The sequence below is a fragment of the Octopus bimaculoides genome, chromosome 4, assembly GCF_046866305.1.
Source record: "Octopus bimaculoides isolate indiv1 chromosome 4, ASM4686630v1, whole genome shotgun sequence".
In the NCBI taxonomy this organism is placed as follows: domain Eukaryota; kingdom Metazoa; phylum Mollusca; class Cephalopoda; order Octopoda; family Octopodidae; genus Octopus; species Octopus bimaculoides.
The window spans coordinates 124,420,930-124,436,861 of record NC_142931.1 but is presented as its reverse complement, the minus strand read 5'-3'; the positions used below and the strand labels follow the sequence as shown (position 1 = coordinate 124,436,861).

At 35.2% G+C, this 15,932-nt stretch overlaps 1 protein-coding gene across 1 annotated transcript in view; it reads right to left on the bottom strand.

The window, feature by feature from the left end:
• The window catches only part of LOC106881176 (tetratricopeptide repeat protein 7B), a 150,244-nt gene that overhangs the window by 19,230 nt on the left and 115,082 nt on the right, over positions 1-15,932 (bottom strand). Inside the window, exons 16-17 of the mRNA XM_089351411.1 lie at positions 15,115-15,258; positions 5,669-5,766 (exon numbers count right to left, since the gene is read on the bottom strand). Of these exons, the coding sequence (XP_089207537.1) occupies positions 5,669-5,766; positions 15,115-15,258 (242 nt within the window). The remainder of the gene's footprint in view (positions 1-5,668; positions 5,767-15,114; positions 15,259-15,932) is intronic.

The window sequence follows — 15,932 nt, the reverse complement described above, 5'->3', positions numbered from 1 at the left end:
ACATGGCTCAGTGGTTAGAGCGTCAGGCTCACAATCATGAGCTTATGAGTTCGATTCTCAGACTAGGCTGTGTGTTGTGTTCTTGAAAAAGACACTTTATTTCATGTTGCTCCAGTTCACTCAGCTGTAGAAAAGAGGAGAGGTTGGTATGCAACTGCTGGTCTTCCATAAACAACCTTGCCCAGAATTGTGCCTCGGAGGGTAGCTTCCTAGGTGCAACCCTATAAGTCATTCATGACCAAAGGGGGTCTTTATCCTTTACCCTTTATGTACCCATAATATTTAGCTGTAACCCTTGAATATTGAAACTGGCTATATACAGCCAAAAATCCTACCTGTTTTATGTTCAGTTTGACCAATGTCATTTTAGAATGATGTTCTTACATCTACCCTACAATGTCACACTAAAACAATTAATCACATCAAAATTTTGAATCTATAAGGTAACGCATGATTAATTCAAAACAATATGAATAAACAAGCATTTCTGGAAAAAAGTATTATATACAAACAGATATAACACACACACATGCTTCTACTCTTTCATATTGTGTGAATGTATGTGTAACTATTTATCCACCTACCTCTTCTATCTTCAGTCTTCAATCTTCAGCTACATACGAAACAGACATAAACAGACTCAAAGAACATTAAACTTGAGTTTTCATATCTTAACCAACAAGTACTTTAAAAGTGAATAGTTATTGATCTTTTATACAAGGTCTACACATACCCTATTAGAGAGTACCACTCTCTTAAAATATTAGATTTAGAACTTCTCAACAGTTCTCGCCCTATACCTCCACCTTTCAATGCTATAGGAAGTAACCAGGTATTCCAGTCATTAATACAAGGCTTTATTTATTCACTGATTACTAGTGTTTCAATCAGATATAGGACTGAATTTTCTGCTCTAATTATCAAATAATTTTTAAGTATACATTATTATATTAAGCATAAAAAAATTACGTACTATTTCACACTCTATCCAAAGTATCTGTTACATCAACCCCATTTATTAAACTTTGAAGAGATACATCATACAGGTTAAGAAATAAATACAATATTAGGTTATTAAGACTATGTCATATTCAAGAAAATCATTAGATAACAGACTGTAAACAGACCCAGCATTACAAGCTACCTGGTCTAACTAGCTATACTACTTTCATACAATTTCTATCATTGTTATGACTTAAATATTTCTGTATTTATCTGACCTGCTGGAAATAGCAACTAAATCTCCCTCAAATTATTCCCTACCATCTTTAAAAAAATTAAGTAAGCCTCAAAATTCTAATTAGAAATAATTATATGGGGAGGAAAAAGCTCAGTATTAGCTCAATGATTGACATTTTAATGATTTCCACAAATACAAGAGAACTCCAGACATGTTTCAGTCTTAGACCTCTGCAGTAAGGTATAAACTTCACCTTACTTTGCCAAGGAATCACAACATTGCCCCACTCATGTACAATACTGTGCATCTGTTTAGTGATATTCTCATCACATCACTACTTCAGTAAATATAGTGAAGTCTGTTTTGCTGAGGAAGCAACCCTAATATTTCATTCATTCTTCCAGAATGTCCCACCCACTCATGCCCTAAAAGCAATTCAACCTAAACATTATTCAGCAGTCACTTAAAGAGAAAACTGTGAGGCTGTTTGTCTGTCTTTCTTCTTTAGATATACACTTAAAATCAAACAACAGATTTGCTGATAGGTCGTCATCCTCCTCCTCCTCCTCCTCTAACATCCATTTTCCATGCTGGCATGGGTTGGACAGTTTGACCAGAGCTGGCAAGTCGGAGAGCCAAACCAGGTTCCAGTCTGATTTAGCTTACTTTTTACAGCTGGATGCCTTTTCTAATACCACATAGGTATTTTCTGAAACTAGAATACTACACTAAAATATTTGTTTCTAATTTAAGTACAAGGCCCACAATTTCAAAGGGAGCAGATTAATCAATACCATCAATCCCTTTACTTGACTGGTTCCATATTTTATCAACCCCTGAGAGATAAAAGACAAAGTTTACCTTAGATGTATTTGAACTCAGAACATTAAGAGCTGGAAGAAATATCACAAGACACTTTTACCAGTGCTCTATCAATTCTGCTGGCTCCCTACCTTAAAAGATTTTAGGTATGACAAAAATATTTTTATTAACAAATTTAAAAGATTTATTACAAAAACTGCAATTTAATGCTTTATAAAAGGCTTTACGTATGGCAAAAATATTTTTATAAACCTGTTTAAAAGCTTTATTACAAAAACTGTAAACAGTTTGGACATAGATGTAAACATTCAAGTTACGTAAAGAGAGTGAAAATGTGAGGAGAAAATCAGTTGATATACGAGTAGGCCATTCTACTTTAATTGGTGATGTTATTTCCTCCCAGGTCATCTCAGATCAAGCATAACAATGAACAAAGCATTCCAGCAGATCATTCTGTCTTTTATTCAGACATAGTTTATTTAGGATTATATTATCCATTCTGCTCTTTCTTTTTTAAGAGGGCAGGGTGAAATTTAATCCTTTTCACTTCAGAAATCAAATATATGCACTCAAAATTTCATCACCTATTAACTGCAGAAAGTAGTTTTATATGCCAGTCTATCTTTTGTTGAGAAATGTCAAGTTCACTGAGGCTATATGACTTGCAGAAAATACCAATTCTATTATTTTGATAGACATTTAACATCATTATTGGAATAACCACAAAATTTAATTTCACAAATAAAGGGTTACAGGAGATTAGTGAAATGACTACTTCAATGCTCTCTTTTTATTTTATTTGTTGTTTAGCTTCAAGTCAACCCTGAGCAAGAGGATCTAGATCCAACAGATCTATGATGAAAGACAGTCTAATGGTGATCAATCATTTTATTGTTTCTAAGATTACATTATTCAATGTTCTTTTCTTTTTCCTTTTTGTGTTTTTAAGATGGTGGGCTAAGTTTAAAGTATATTTGGCTGCTATTTCTAGTAGACTGGGCAATTACACAAACTCTCTCTCTCTCTCTCTCTTCTGCTAATCAACAATGTTGATGTGGCTGAGACTGAATGTCGATTTAAAAACAAAGGTCAAAGTGATTAAAGGTCACCTCCTACTTGCATTGCCTTCATATCACAGCACAAAATAATAATTTTATGTCTATTCTGATAAGATCTAACTATATCGAAAAGAAGGCTATAGAGGAGAATTAATAAATGTTATTATCAGGAATTTGGTACAAGTGAATCCAAAGATACAGTCTTCGGTGATATAACAACACTGCAGAAGCTTTTGAGAAGGTAGTTTTCATCCTATTTATTTTTACAGAAAGCAACATCAATAAGGTTCACATCCTTTGCATTCTGGTGGGGATGATGGAGTAATGTAAGAATATGTCTGGAATATGTTACATAAAAATATGTTACATAAAAATATGTTACATAAATACAGTAACATCAACTACACTCTCGGAGTGGTTGGTGTTAGGAAGGGCATCCAGCTGTAGAAATTCTGCCAAATCAGATTGAAGCCTGGTGTAGCCATCTGGTTCACCAGTCCTCAGTCAAATCGTTCAACCCATGCTAGCATGGAAAGCGGACGTTAAACGACGATGATGATGATGATGATGATGATCAACCTCATTGATAAGCCATTAAGAACTATTCAAAATGAAAGTAGAACAGACAAAACCAATGCCCTCCCTAATCCATGATTAGGGAGGGTATTGGTTGTGTCTATTTATATTTAAATGTTCTCTAAATCAATGCGATTGAGATTTCTCCCCCAGTTTCCAAAATATTAAGCAGAAGAAAGAGATAAATCTCCCTCTGGATAAACAGTTCAAAAATGAAATAAATTGGCTTGCTGCTTGTTGTGAAGAAGATGGAAAAGTTTAATGTTTCAAGAACTCCTTAGGCCACTGGTATATCACAGGTATCTTTCTCTATAAGAGGAATGGAACTGTCATAGTGGTGTCTACTTATAGCTAAATAGCCTCAGTTATAAGGATTCAAGTACCTTAGCATATATAGATGTACAGAATACAGCGCTACTGCTAAGAGAATAATAATGAGGCTTTCTGCTAGTTTTCTAGTATCAAATCATTTTAGGCATCCATACTCTCACATTCATAAAGAGACATATCACAAATACATAAAATATTTAAAAGCAGCAACAACATTAAAGAAACAACAAAACAAAATTAAACAAAAACAGGGCAGAATAATACATGAAAGAGTGAAACAATGGCTTAATTCTGTGTATGTGCCTATGTGTATATGTGCATGTATGTATATATGCACGTGTGTGTGTGTGTGTGTGTGTGTGTGTATGCAAAAATCAATTTAGAACAAAGTTTTGATTCACAGTGTGATGTGAAATGTCAACATAACCTATTCAATAAGAAGCCAGATTACAGAAACAATGAAGTAGATCCAGTTGTGCTGGCTTATACTTTAGTTATCTCTTTGGTGAAGGGTAGTGGATAATTGGCTAGGAAGAAATAATGTTGCTGAAATATTAATTTCTATCATTGTCACAAGGTCACAAACTTGTGGGCTAATAGTGTTAGTTGAGTGAATCAACTCCAGTATATCATGGATGCTTATTTATCAACCAAGGATGGGTGTACGGGTGGCAAGTAACAGACAATGATCAACCCAGACCGCAGGATTTGAACCGAAAAACAGTGCCAATATAGCCACACCAACTGACTGGAATAATGCAACTAAATACCTCAAGGCATTTAGTCACTTACTCTACAGTTCCTATCACTTGGACTGTTACTTAAGTTGACATACAGTGGAATTATTGTAACTATGTCATGCATCACCAATTGTTAAGCATTATGTTTCTGCATTTAAGGTGTTAAAAAGTTAATCGTTTTAGGACCAGCACTTAATTCCAGTTCTTTAGACCTACAAGTGAGATATCTCCTTCCCTAAATTTAAACCAGTCCATTACAACTATCTCTCCAAGAAAACCAAGTAATTCTTTAGGCATACAAAGGTGATATAGAATTTAGTGTCCTCTGGACAATAAAAATACCTGCAGTGGATTTAAACTGAGCAGATATTAGTCCATAAATAAGTAGGTTCAGTAATTTATCACTTTAGTGATATATCCTTTAATCTACCTCTGAAGTTACACCTTTAATTACTATATTTCAATACTGGAGTTGTTTATTTGTAGGAATCAACTACTTAAATTTGGTATTACCACTAACCACTAAACTGTGAAGTAGGGAAATTGGAATAAACAAGTGTCATGCTCAGATAGAAAACAAAATGGCTGGAGTAATAAGGTGTGAACTTATGGACATATAGTCAAAAGTTTAGCACCTTAACCTCACAATTAACCTCAAATATAAACAAAAGAAGAATTAGGTAAATATGGGAAGAGGTAGGTTAGTCAATTGTGATAATGTGGGCCATGGAAGAAATGTTGAACTCTAAGAATGAGTTACTAGGAAGAGAGTTCAAATTAAAACAGTGGAACAAGAAATAGAAAGAAAATAATAATGATGATGATGATGATGGTGGTGGTGGTGGTGGTGGTGGTGGTGGTGATGATGATGATGATGATGATGATGGTGGTGGTGGTGATGATGATGATGATGATGATGATGATGATGATTATTCAGCAGGAAAAGTGAAGAGATTACATACCATGAAAGCTACTTGGTAAGATAGTGGAAATATGGCAGAAGTTTCCTGTACGCAGGATTCAGCTTCTGTTGTTCGGTCTAAACTGAGATAAAGTTCAGCTGCAAATGGAAGAAACAAATTGATGCGTTACATAACATCATCACCATCAACAGTTTAACATATTTGTACCTGTTGCAAACTGAATCAATTGGAGGTAAATTATTTCATCTGTCTATTTATTATTTGTTAATTATAGTTTATTTTGGGTTTTTTAATTGTCATAATTTTTTTTAATGTTTTTTTTTTTTTTACCTAGTTTTTGATGAGTGGAGGAAGGGTAGGCCAGTGTAGATTTTCTTTTCTTTTTTCACATAAATAAATCCAGTTGAACTAAATGAGTGATAAAACAATTCAATTTCCAAATTCATAGAGGCATAAAAGCTATCATGTGAGAGGCTACTGACCAGAAAATCACAAGATCAAATATTCTATGTAGCTAACCCAAGAACTAATTTCACTTTACAGGTGGGGGATTAGTAGAAAGATTATCTAACCACAATATGTGTATGAGTTCCAACAATTCAAATAAAGATGATGTCTATATTTTCAAAAAGCTCTCCTACCCCTCATACTATTATGGGCAAATAGATACAAAATTAGTTGAAGAAATAATAATTTAACTCTTAACCTTTATTAGACGAAACTAGTCAATCATAATAACTTGCAATATAGTAACATCATCTTTAAACCACTCTTACTCAGTTATTTCGCATTCTTAGTTTAAGGAGGCCCATGAAAACTCTGGCCACTTCATTTCTTTCTCAAAATATAAAAATAAAAATGATAAAAACAAGAAAGTAGAAGCAAAATATGCAAGATGTTATATCTATTTTGCATTATACTGGTTCCCATAGTTGGTGGTGGTGGCAGTGGTGGTGGCCATGGTTATACAAATACATCAGCTGACTAAACAATAATAAGGACTTGTCTTTTACTTGAAGGTAGTGAAGATTACTTTACAGTTGAGAGAAAACTGAGAAATAAGTTTACTTGATATTTTAGCTTTAATAGGTCCTAACTATGAACTAAGAAGCATTAATGATAGATAAGACCAAACACCAAGACCTTTGTAACATGACATGAGTAAAAACAAAGAGCATGACAAACAGTAGATGACATTCAAATTGTACAACTCTAGTTTCCTCACCCCAAGCAGATTAATTCAAATTGTACAATAAACTTCTAATTGTAAAAAAAGTGCATGGCAATTGTTAAATGACTGAAAAAAACTTTCTTGAAACATATCCTGTCTAAGATTGTTAATTTGAATCCTGTCCAACCAAGTATGATAAAGATAAAGATAATATCTACAGTCATCACAGCTTGAGTGTACCTGAAGCATAGGCATGTCTGACAAAAATCCGCTCTCTCAACAACATGGTAATTCATTGGTGTAACAGATAAATGTCTCTTTTAAAGATAATCAGCTAGCTATCAGTAGCGGTGGGATTGTGTCACTGATATTAACCTACTGAAAGCTCTTCCTGTGTTTTTAGTCATCAGACAGCTGGCACTTTGGGTATTATCAGTGGTATAAAGCTATGTCCCCTTGTAGAGTGGGGAAGGGCCAGGTGAAGAAATATTAGACTACCTTCCCATGGAACATGCAATCAAATTTTCCTCTTGGTTTTTACATTGTGTTTCAAAAAGATCACTTTATTTTACATTGTTCTAGTTTCATTCTAACTGTTGGGAATGAATACCAGATAATGTACGACTAACAATAGACTGGCATCCTTTCCAGGGAGAGATTTATATCTCCTTCACAAAATATCATATAAACACAGTTATGCACTGATCCTTAAGAGCCTTCGTGCCTTAGGAAGCTTTTATATCTCGTGTAACTGCTTGAAGGGTGGAAAACAAGGTGTGATAATGGAAGATACCTGTGGAAGAGGGCAAGCAAAAGAAACATAGGAAGCATTAACAGGATCAAATTACACAGTCTGTTGGTTCTCAAAGACAAGATGACAAAGAAAGAGATAAATGACAATATCTGCACAACTGACTGATCAAGTAGACTCAGTCAACCCATACTATCATAGAAAAAGTAAGCACAGTTCATGACGGCAATGGTGATCACTGTGAGTGTGGCTGGTAGGCAAAAGGTAACCTCTCAGCTGCCCAAAATACAAACTGGTAGAAAAGGCATGCCTGTGTGGTAAGAAGCTTGCTTCCCAACTACATGGTTCTGGGTTCAGTCCCACTGCATAGGTGTCTTCTACTATAGCTTTGAGCCAATGAATCCTTGTGAGTGCATCTGGTAGACGGAAACTAAAACAAGCTCATCATGCGCGTGTGTGTGTGTGTGTGTGTGTGTGTGTGTGTGTGTGTGTGTGTGTGTGTGTGTGTGTGTGTGTGTGTGTCTCCACCACTTGAGAAGTGGTGTTAGTGTGTTTGCATCCCCATAACTTAATGGTCTGGCAACAGAAATTGATAGAATATGTACCAGAATTTTAAAAAAGTACTGGAGCCAATTCATTTGACTAAAGATTCCTCAAAGTGGTGCCCCAGCACAAATGAATGAAACAAGTAATAGATAAGAGATACCTTCCTCCGTCATCTACTATAACCACACATGGTCACTGTTAACTGTCATCATTAGCAATAAATCTAATGACTCGAAAGAGAAAAACAAAAATCTCCCAATACAATAACTAAAACTGACACAAATATAAGTAATGAATAATATATAAAAAACAAAAAAAAAGATATATAATTTGAGATGGTTGAAATAGCAAGAACTCTTGACATAAAAGAGGAAAGTCTCAAAATAAAATAATATACAGTAGTTTAGTGAGAAAGTTTACTGGTGGGAGTAAATGAAAATTTAACCAAACAGAATCAACAGAGACATATAAAAAATCCATTGTCAGAATGCTACAACTTTTGGTAGACTGATGAAGATGAGCAACTCAGTAGAGCATTAGAAATAAAAATGTTCTAATAGTATTTAAATTTAACCCATTCAGTTCTGAGATAAAATTCTGCTGATTTCAATTTTGCATTTGATTTCTCTACAGAGGAAGGTTTATAGAATTAGAGTTAGTAATATTATGGAAAACAACTCAATCATCTCTATCTTGTTCTGCAAAAATCCGTCATAATTGTTTGCCCTTGTGAAAGACATGAAAGTTAACACTAAAAAATAATGATAATCTTTTTCTTCTATAGGCACAAGGCCTGAAATTTGGGAGCAGGCAGCTGATCGATTACATCGACCCCAGTGCTCAATTGGTATTTATTTTGTCAACACTGATAGAAGAAAAACTCACCCTTAGCAGCATTTGAACTGAGAATGTAAAGACAGACAAAATGCTAGTGATTTGACAATTCTGCCAGTTTGTTGCTTTGGTAATAATTATAACGATTTCAAATTCTGTCACAAAGCCAGAAACTTTGGGGGAGGGGGTAAGTCAATAACATCAACCCCAATGCTCAACTGGTACCCCTTTTATCAACCCCAAAAGAATGAAAGATAAAGTCAACCTCAGTGGAATTTGAACTCAGAGCATAAAGACAGATGAAATGCCACTAAGCATTTTGCCCAGTGCTCTTACAATTCTGTCAACTTACTGCCTTAATAATAATACGCTTAATAATAATAATAATAATAATAATAATAATAATAACAATACTTTTTACTGAAGGCACAAGGCCTGAAATTTGGGGGAAGGGATTAAGTCAATTACACTGACCCTAGTGCGTAACTTGTACTTATTTAATTGACCTCGAAAGGATGAAAGGCAAAGTTGACCTTGGCGGAATTTGAACTCAGAATGTTGCAACAGACAAAATACCACTAAGCATTTTGCCCGGCATGCTAACAATTCTGCCAGCTCAACACCCTAATAATAATAATATTAATAATAATAATAATAATATAGAAAGGATTGAGGTAACTCCTCCTGAAGATATAGAGTCAAAATTAAAAGAAGAGTGCCATTTGTTATCTGGTGAACGATATTTCGACATCTCGTGTGTCTTCAACTGGTTCAAAAAATAAATTTGTCAATCTACTTCATTTTGGTTAATATAGAAAGGATTGAGGTAACTCCTCCTGAAGATATAGATATATCGTTCACCAGATAACAAATGGCACTCTTCTTTTAATTTTGACTCTATATCTTCAGGAGGAGTTACCTCAATCCTTTCTATATTAACCAAAATGAAGTAGATTGACAAATTTATTTTTTGAACCAGTTGAAGACACACGAGATGTCGAAATATCGTTCACCAGATAACAAATGGCACTCTTCTTTTAATTTTGACTCTATATCTTCAGGAGGAGTTACCTCAATCCTTTCTATATTAACCAAAATGAAGTAGATTGACAAATTTATTTTTTGAACCAGTTGAAGACACACGAGATGTCGAAATATCGTTCACCAGATAACAAATGGCACTCTTCTTTTAATTTTAATAATAATAATAATAATAATAATAATAATAATAATAATAATCCTATTTACTATAGGCACAAGGCCTGAAATTCTGGGGGAGGGGACTAGTCAATTACATCAACCCCAGTGTATAACTGGTATTTATTTCATCGACATCCCCCCCCACAAGGATGAAAGGCAAAGTTGACCTTGGCAGAATTTGAACTCTGAACATAAAGATGGATGAAATGCTGCTAAGCATCTTGCCTGGCATGCTAATGATTCTGCCAGCTTGCTGCCTTAATAATAATAATAATAATAATAATAATAATAATAATAACAGAAATAATAATAATTTCTAACATAAGCACAAGGCTGTAAATTTGATAGCACACACTAATTGATTCACTCAATTCCATTAGGTGAGAGGTACCTATTTTATCAACTCAAGAAGGATTTGAACTCAGTATGTAAAAGAATTTAACAAGATACTGCAAGACACTTAGTCCAACACTCCACAATGATAACATCAACACCAACATCATCATCAACAACAACAACAACAACAATAGTAGCTGTTGTTGTTGAAAATATTCAGCTGCATCGGTATATTCTAAAGTGCAATCTATTGACGTATACTGAACTGACAAAAAAAGAAAAAAATTCCAATAAATCAACTGTTTGTTTCTAGGCTAAAACTATTTTCTTCTTCCTCTTCTGCTTCCTCCTCCTCCTCCTCTTGATCGCCACCACCATCACGTATTGTGTTTGTTTATTCTATGCTAAGACATCACATCTCAGTGAGTAAAACAAAACAAAAGGGTGCCTCTTGCAATCAATCAATGTTTGCCTAATTGTATTAATAATCAGCCACCACTGATACCACAATGCTTACCCTTCAACAGTTCTTGGGATAAAGCAAGAGAGTAGTGGCAGTGGCGGTGGTGGTGGTGGGGAGGAGGAGGAGGAGAAGAAGAAGAAGAAGAAACATGAAGATGAAGAAAGACAAAGAAAATGAAGAGGAAGGAGAAAAGACAAGAAAAAGAAGATGAAGAGAAAATCAAGACCAACAACAAAAAATAGAAAGAAAAAAAAAGAAGACATAAGTCTGTATAAAACTAATCTTGATTGAATTCATTTTGCCATAACAAAACAAACAGTTCGATAGTTTCTACTGCATGGAGCTATTGTGTAAGAATGCCAGAACCATGGAGCGTAGATCTTGTAAGAGGAGAGAACAAGAGGGGTAATAAAAGAAAATGTTCCAAGGCCAAAAACAAAGCAGAAATATCAGTTATTTGTCAGAGAGACAAGCCAGACTTGATTGCATCAGTATTAATAGAGAAAATGCAATTATAGAGCATTGAAACAGCCAATATGAGGACTGAATAGACAAGTCAGACTGGTGAAAGAAGCTAGTTAGTAGAGAACTGGGAAGTACTTCTCAACATCCCAGCATTTGTTTTGTATTCACACTGGCAAATAACATGATGTTGTCTGACTTGATGTTATTTTAGAGGACAATAGAAATGGTGAAGCTGAGGTAGCGGTGGTTGCAGTGGTTGTGAAGATTGGGTGGGATATAAACAAATGAATGAATAAATAAATATATAAATAAAATAGAAAAGAAAGGTGGGAGGGGTGGTGGGATGAGCAAAGGAAGTGGAGTGTGAAGGTTGAAGGTTGGGGGTTGTGACTGAAGTAAGTATTGAAAGAGCGGGGGGGGGGGGGTATATTTAAAAAGGAAGCAACATTGATGAAACAATTTGTCAGAAATGACATTATCCAAACCAAAGAGCTATAGAGATTTTTCAAACATTTCATTGTATGGAAATAACACTCTCTCTCTCTCTCTCTTTCCCCTTTCTCTTTCTTTCTATTTAATTCAATTGAAGAAAAGAGCAAACAGCAGTTGCTGAATAGTTCTATAGCTTGCCGTATTTAACTACAAAAGAACCCAGATGCATGCTAACATGTATTCTAAAGAATCAATATATTATATAATGGAGACTGACATCACTTTCTTATAATGGATTCATTCTGGTCAAGGTTGCTATGATTCTGGTGAAACCTCTGAAACACTTTTACACATTCAAATATATCAACACTATTATTCACCTAATACTCATTCTACTATAATGTCTTTCTTTTTCCTCATCTACATATATTATTAATCAGATTATCCTAGTAACATTTGAAGCCTTCATCTACAGTTCTGTAATTTATACAAATTTGAGATACTGAATATTATCCCTTTCACTGTAAAATTAAATTTCATGGTTATTCCAGTAATGATGTTATAAATCTACCAAAAAATAGAATTGGCATTTTCTGAAAGTCACATTGCCTCAATGAATGTGACACATATCAACAAAAAAAGTTCCAAACAACATGACATTCTTCAACAAAGATAGATTGGTATATAAAACTGCTTTCCACTGCTAAGGGTAATGAAATTTTGAGTGAATATATTTATCTGATATCTGCAGTAAAAGAGTTAATTACATTTTCCATTGTGACATTTTAGAATGTCAGCAAATTACTTCTTTCTTAGGACGTTACAAAATACAGAAACTTTTTTTTGTCAACCATCTAGAAAGTTTGAAAGTCATTGACATTTCTTGCCTTTATCATCATCCATCATCATCCAGTGTTTTAAATCCAGGTTTTATCCCCGTTAACAGGGGTGGCCTGATCTACCTCAATGCCATAGCAACCGCCCTCACACCATCTCATCTTGTTTTAACCATCCTCTTTTCTCAAGCCAACCCGCCCAATCTCTTCCTCTACTTGTCCCCTCTACTTTTTCCTCTGTCTACCTCGCTTTCATGGTCCATTTCCCTCAAACTCAAGCACCCTCCTCAGAACATGCTCCTCATCCCTCCTCAACACATGCCCATACCACTGCACTCCATCCCCCCTTGCCAGCCATTCCACCAATTCCTCCAACCCCAGCATCCCCATCAAGTCCTCAGTCCTCTTTTTATCAAACAGCTTCACACCACACATTTCTCTCACCATTATTCTCTCGGTCCTTCTCAAAATTGCCATCTCTCTTTCCCATACAGCATTGAGGCTCTCACGCAACTCCTATAGACCCTTCCTTACATCTTCAATGAGAACCTTTTCCCATATAACAATACTCCACATTCTCTTTATCATGCAAACTAACATAACTATAACGTTTTAGTCATTGCCAGTACTTTTATTCTTTTACTTGTTTCAGTCATTTGATTGCAGCCATGCTGGAGCACCACCTGAGCAAATTGACCCCAGGATTTATTCTTTGTAAGCCTAGTACTTCTTCTATCGATCTCTTTTGCCGGACCTCTAAGTTACAGGGATGTAAACACATCAGCATCGGTTGTCAAGCGATGTTGGGACACACACACACACACACGCACACACACACACACACACATACGATGGGCTTCTTTCAGTTTCCGTCTACCTAATCCACTCACAAGGCTTTGTTCAGCCTGAGGCTATAGTAGAAGACACATGCCCAAAATTTTTTTCTTTAAAATATACCACAAAAGAGCACACAATATCCATATGCAAGAAAAAGTCCAAGGTAAGACATTAAACTCCTTCTAGTGGTGAGGTTCCACTTAGGAAGTTTAGGAGTTTGGGGAAGAACAGAATTACTCCTTAGTCCCTTCTACTTCCAGGTTCACTCTGTCCCAGTGTGGTGGTACTTATCAAGAGCCCTGGTTATGAGCTGCAGAGCGAAAGATGTTCCTGTGGTTAAGGCATACAGGACACACAGGAAGGCTGCTCCCTACTCTCCAACATGTGTCTCACAGGCCCAGTGGGAGATAAGCAGAGTAAGCTGTAAATAAACCAGCAGAAGAAAACAGGAAACCACTGCTATATCTTTCCCAAGAAAAACCATGAATTTCCAGACTTTGGCATTTAGGCCCATGACTCCTGACACCTGTAAGCATGGCACCTGTCGAGAGAGAATCAGGAAAATGGCTACCTGCTAATACAAGGGGTGAAGCAATGTTAAGGAACTAGACAACAAATCATGAGTTTAAACCCATGGTATTGCTACAAAAAAAGGGGTTTTTTTTCTGTTCCCCCAACAACTAAAAATAGGTGCTATTCTCATTTTATAGTTCAACAATTAAGATGCAGCTGTAAAATGTGAAGCCTCTTCATGGTTGCTTGCCTGCTATGAATAGCAGCTAAATCTTCCTCAAATTAAACCCTGCAATCTTCAATAAAGAAGGAATACAACTAAAATTGTAGTTCTATATATGTATGTAAAAAAAAATAGGATAGTCATATCTAGAATGTCTTTGAACATAAATTTTCTTGATCAGGACCGACCTGGGGTTAAACAACAACAACAACAACAACAATTTGGTCTAATAGCTCATGTGGAAATGTCCAAACTATCAAAAGCAATTCTATACCAGCTATGATGGGAAAATGATTGTAAAATTGTTTTTAAAACGGCTAAACAATTAGTACATAAGTACTTCTACCGCCCATTCTACAACAAACATAACAGGTGTCTCAACATGTACACAGACATTCTACAGCGATATTTATCATAAATATGTTAGTATGCTCTCTCTTTCTCTCTCTCTCTCTCTTTATGTGTGTGTGTGTGTGTGTGTGTGTGTGTGCACGCGCATGCACACACACACGCACACAGAGTATAACATAATAAACATGATATAATAATGAGTGTGTACATTTTCTGAGGTACCCAGTATTTATGTGTATATATATATGTGTGTGTGTGTTTGAATATACAAGTGTATGTGTAAGAATATAAACATCCTGGAGTTAATTTGATACTCATATATTGTTGCTACTGATGCTGTTGTTGTTGTTGTTGTTGTTGATCTAAGTGCTCCAAATTAATAAGTTCCCTGGCTATATACCAAAGCAGGATTTAGCAATACTATGAAAATATTTGTTTCCCTCCAGAACAAAAACAAAGAAGTTGATTTTAGCCAGTGATTAAATAATATTAGAAGTGAATTATAAAAAAGATCAGCAGATCAGCACCTAAATGTAACCATATCTGAGCTTGTAGCATCCAAATCTGTTGAGAACCATGGCGTGGGACGTAGGAACTGTTCATAGAAGAAGCCACTTCAGACAAAGCATGCTCCACACGAGATGCAGCTATTGATTCTGCACGAATTGATCCTGTGAAAAGAAATAAACATGTTTCTTTTGATATAGAACAATAAGATCAAATATACAATAAATAATTCAACAGTAAAGGAATAGAATACAAAGAAAGTTGTGTAGCACAATCTACAACATATGATTTCATTAGTCCTATAGAAGGCTATATTTCTTGCCTTGCTCTAAAGCATTTGTACAATGATAAATCCACAGAGAAAGCATGTGCGTCAAACAAACTAGTTATTAAATCCTTGCATGTTCTCTACAGGGGTTATTATCCCAAAATTCTTTTAAAGCAAAGCTAGAAACATAGTCTAATACAAAACAAAGTGAACAGTATGTTAAATAGCCCACCACCATTGATGTTATCATCATCATCATTATCAACATCATTATTATTTACAACTAATATTTAAAACTGATATCAAGTGAGCTTCAGCCAAAAATGAATTCTCTATTTGACCACTTGCTTTATTAGAAATAGCTTACTATCTTTAAAAAGGAACAATACATTAGATAATGCAGTCATCTTCATCATCATCATCATTTAACACTTGTTGTCCATGCTGGCATGGGTTTCCATACATAAGCTGTTTCAATCAACTGGTTTAGCCCTGAACTTAGGTTAAACAAGAACTAATATTTCACAGTTTTTAGCACACTGGGCAAAAATGCTTAGCAAGCATTTCATC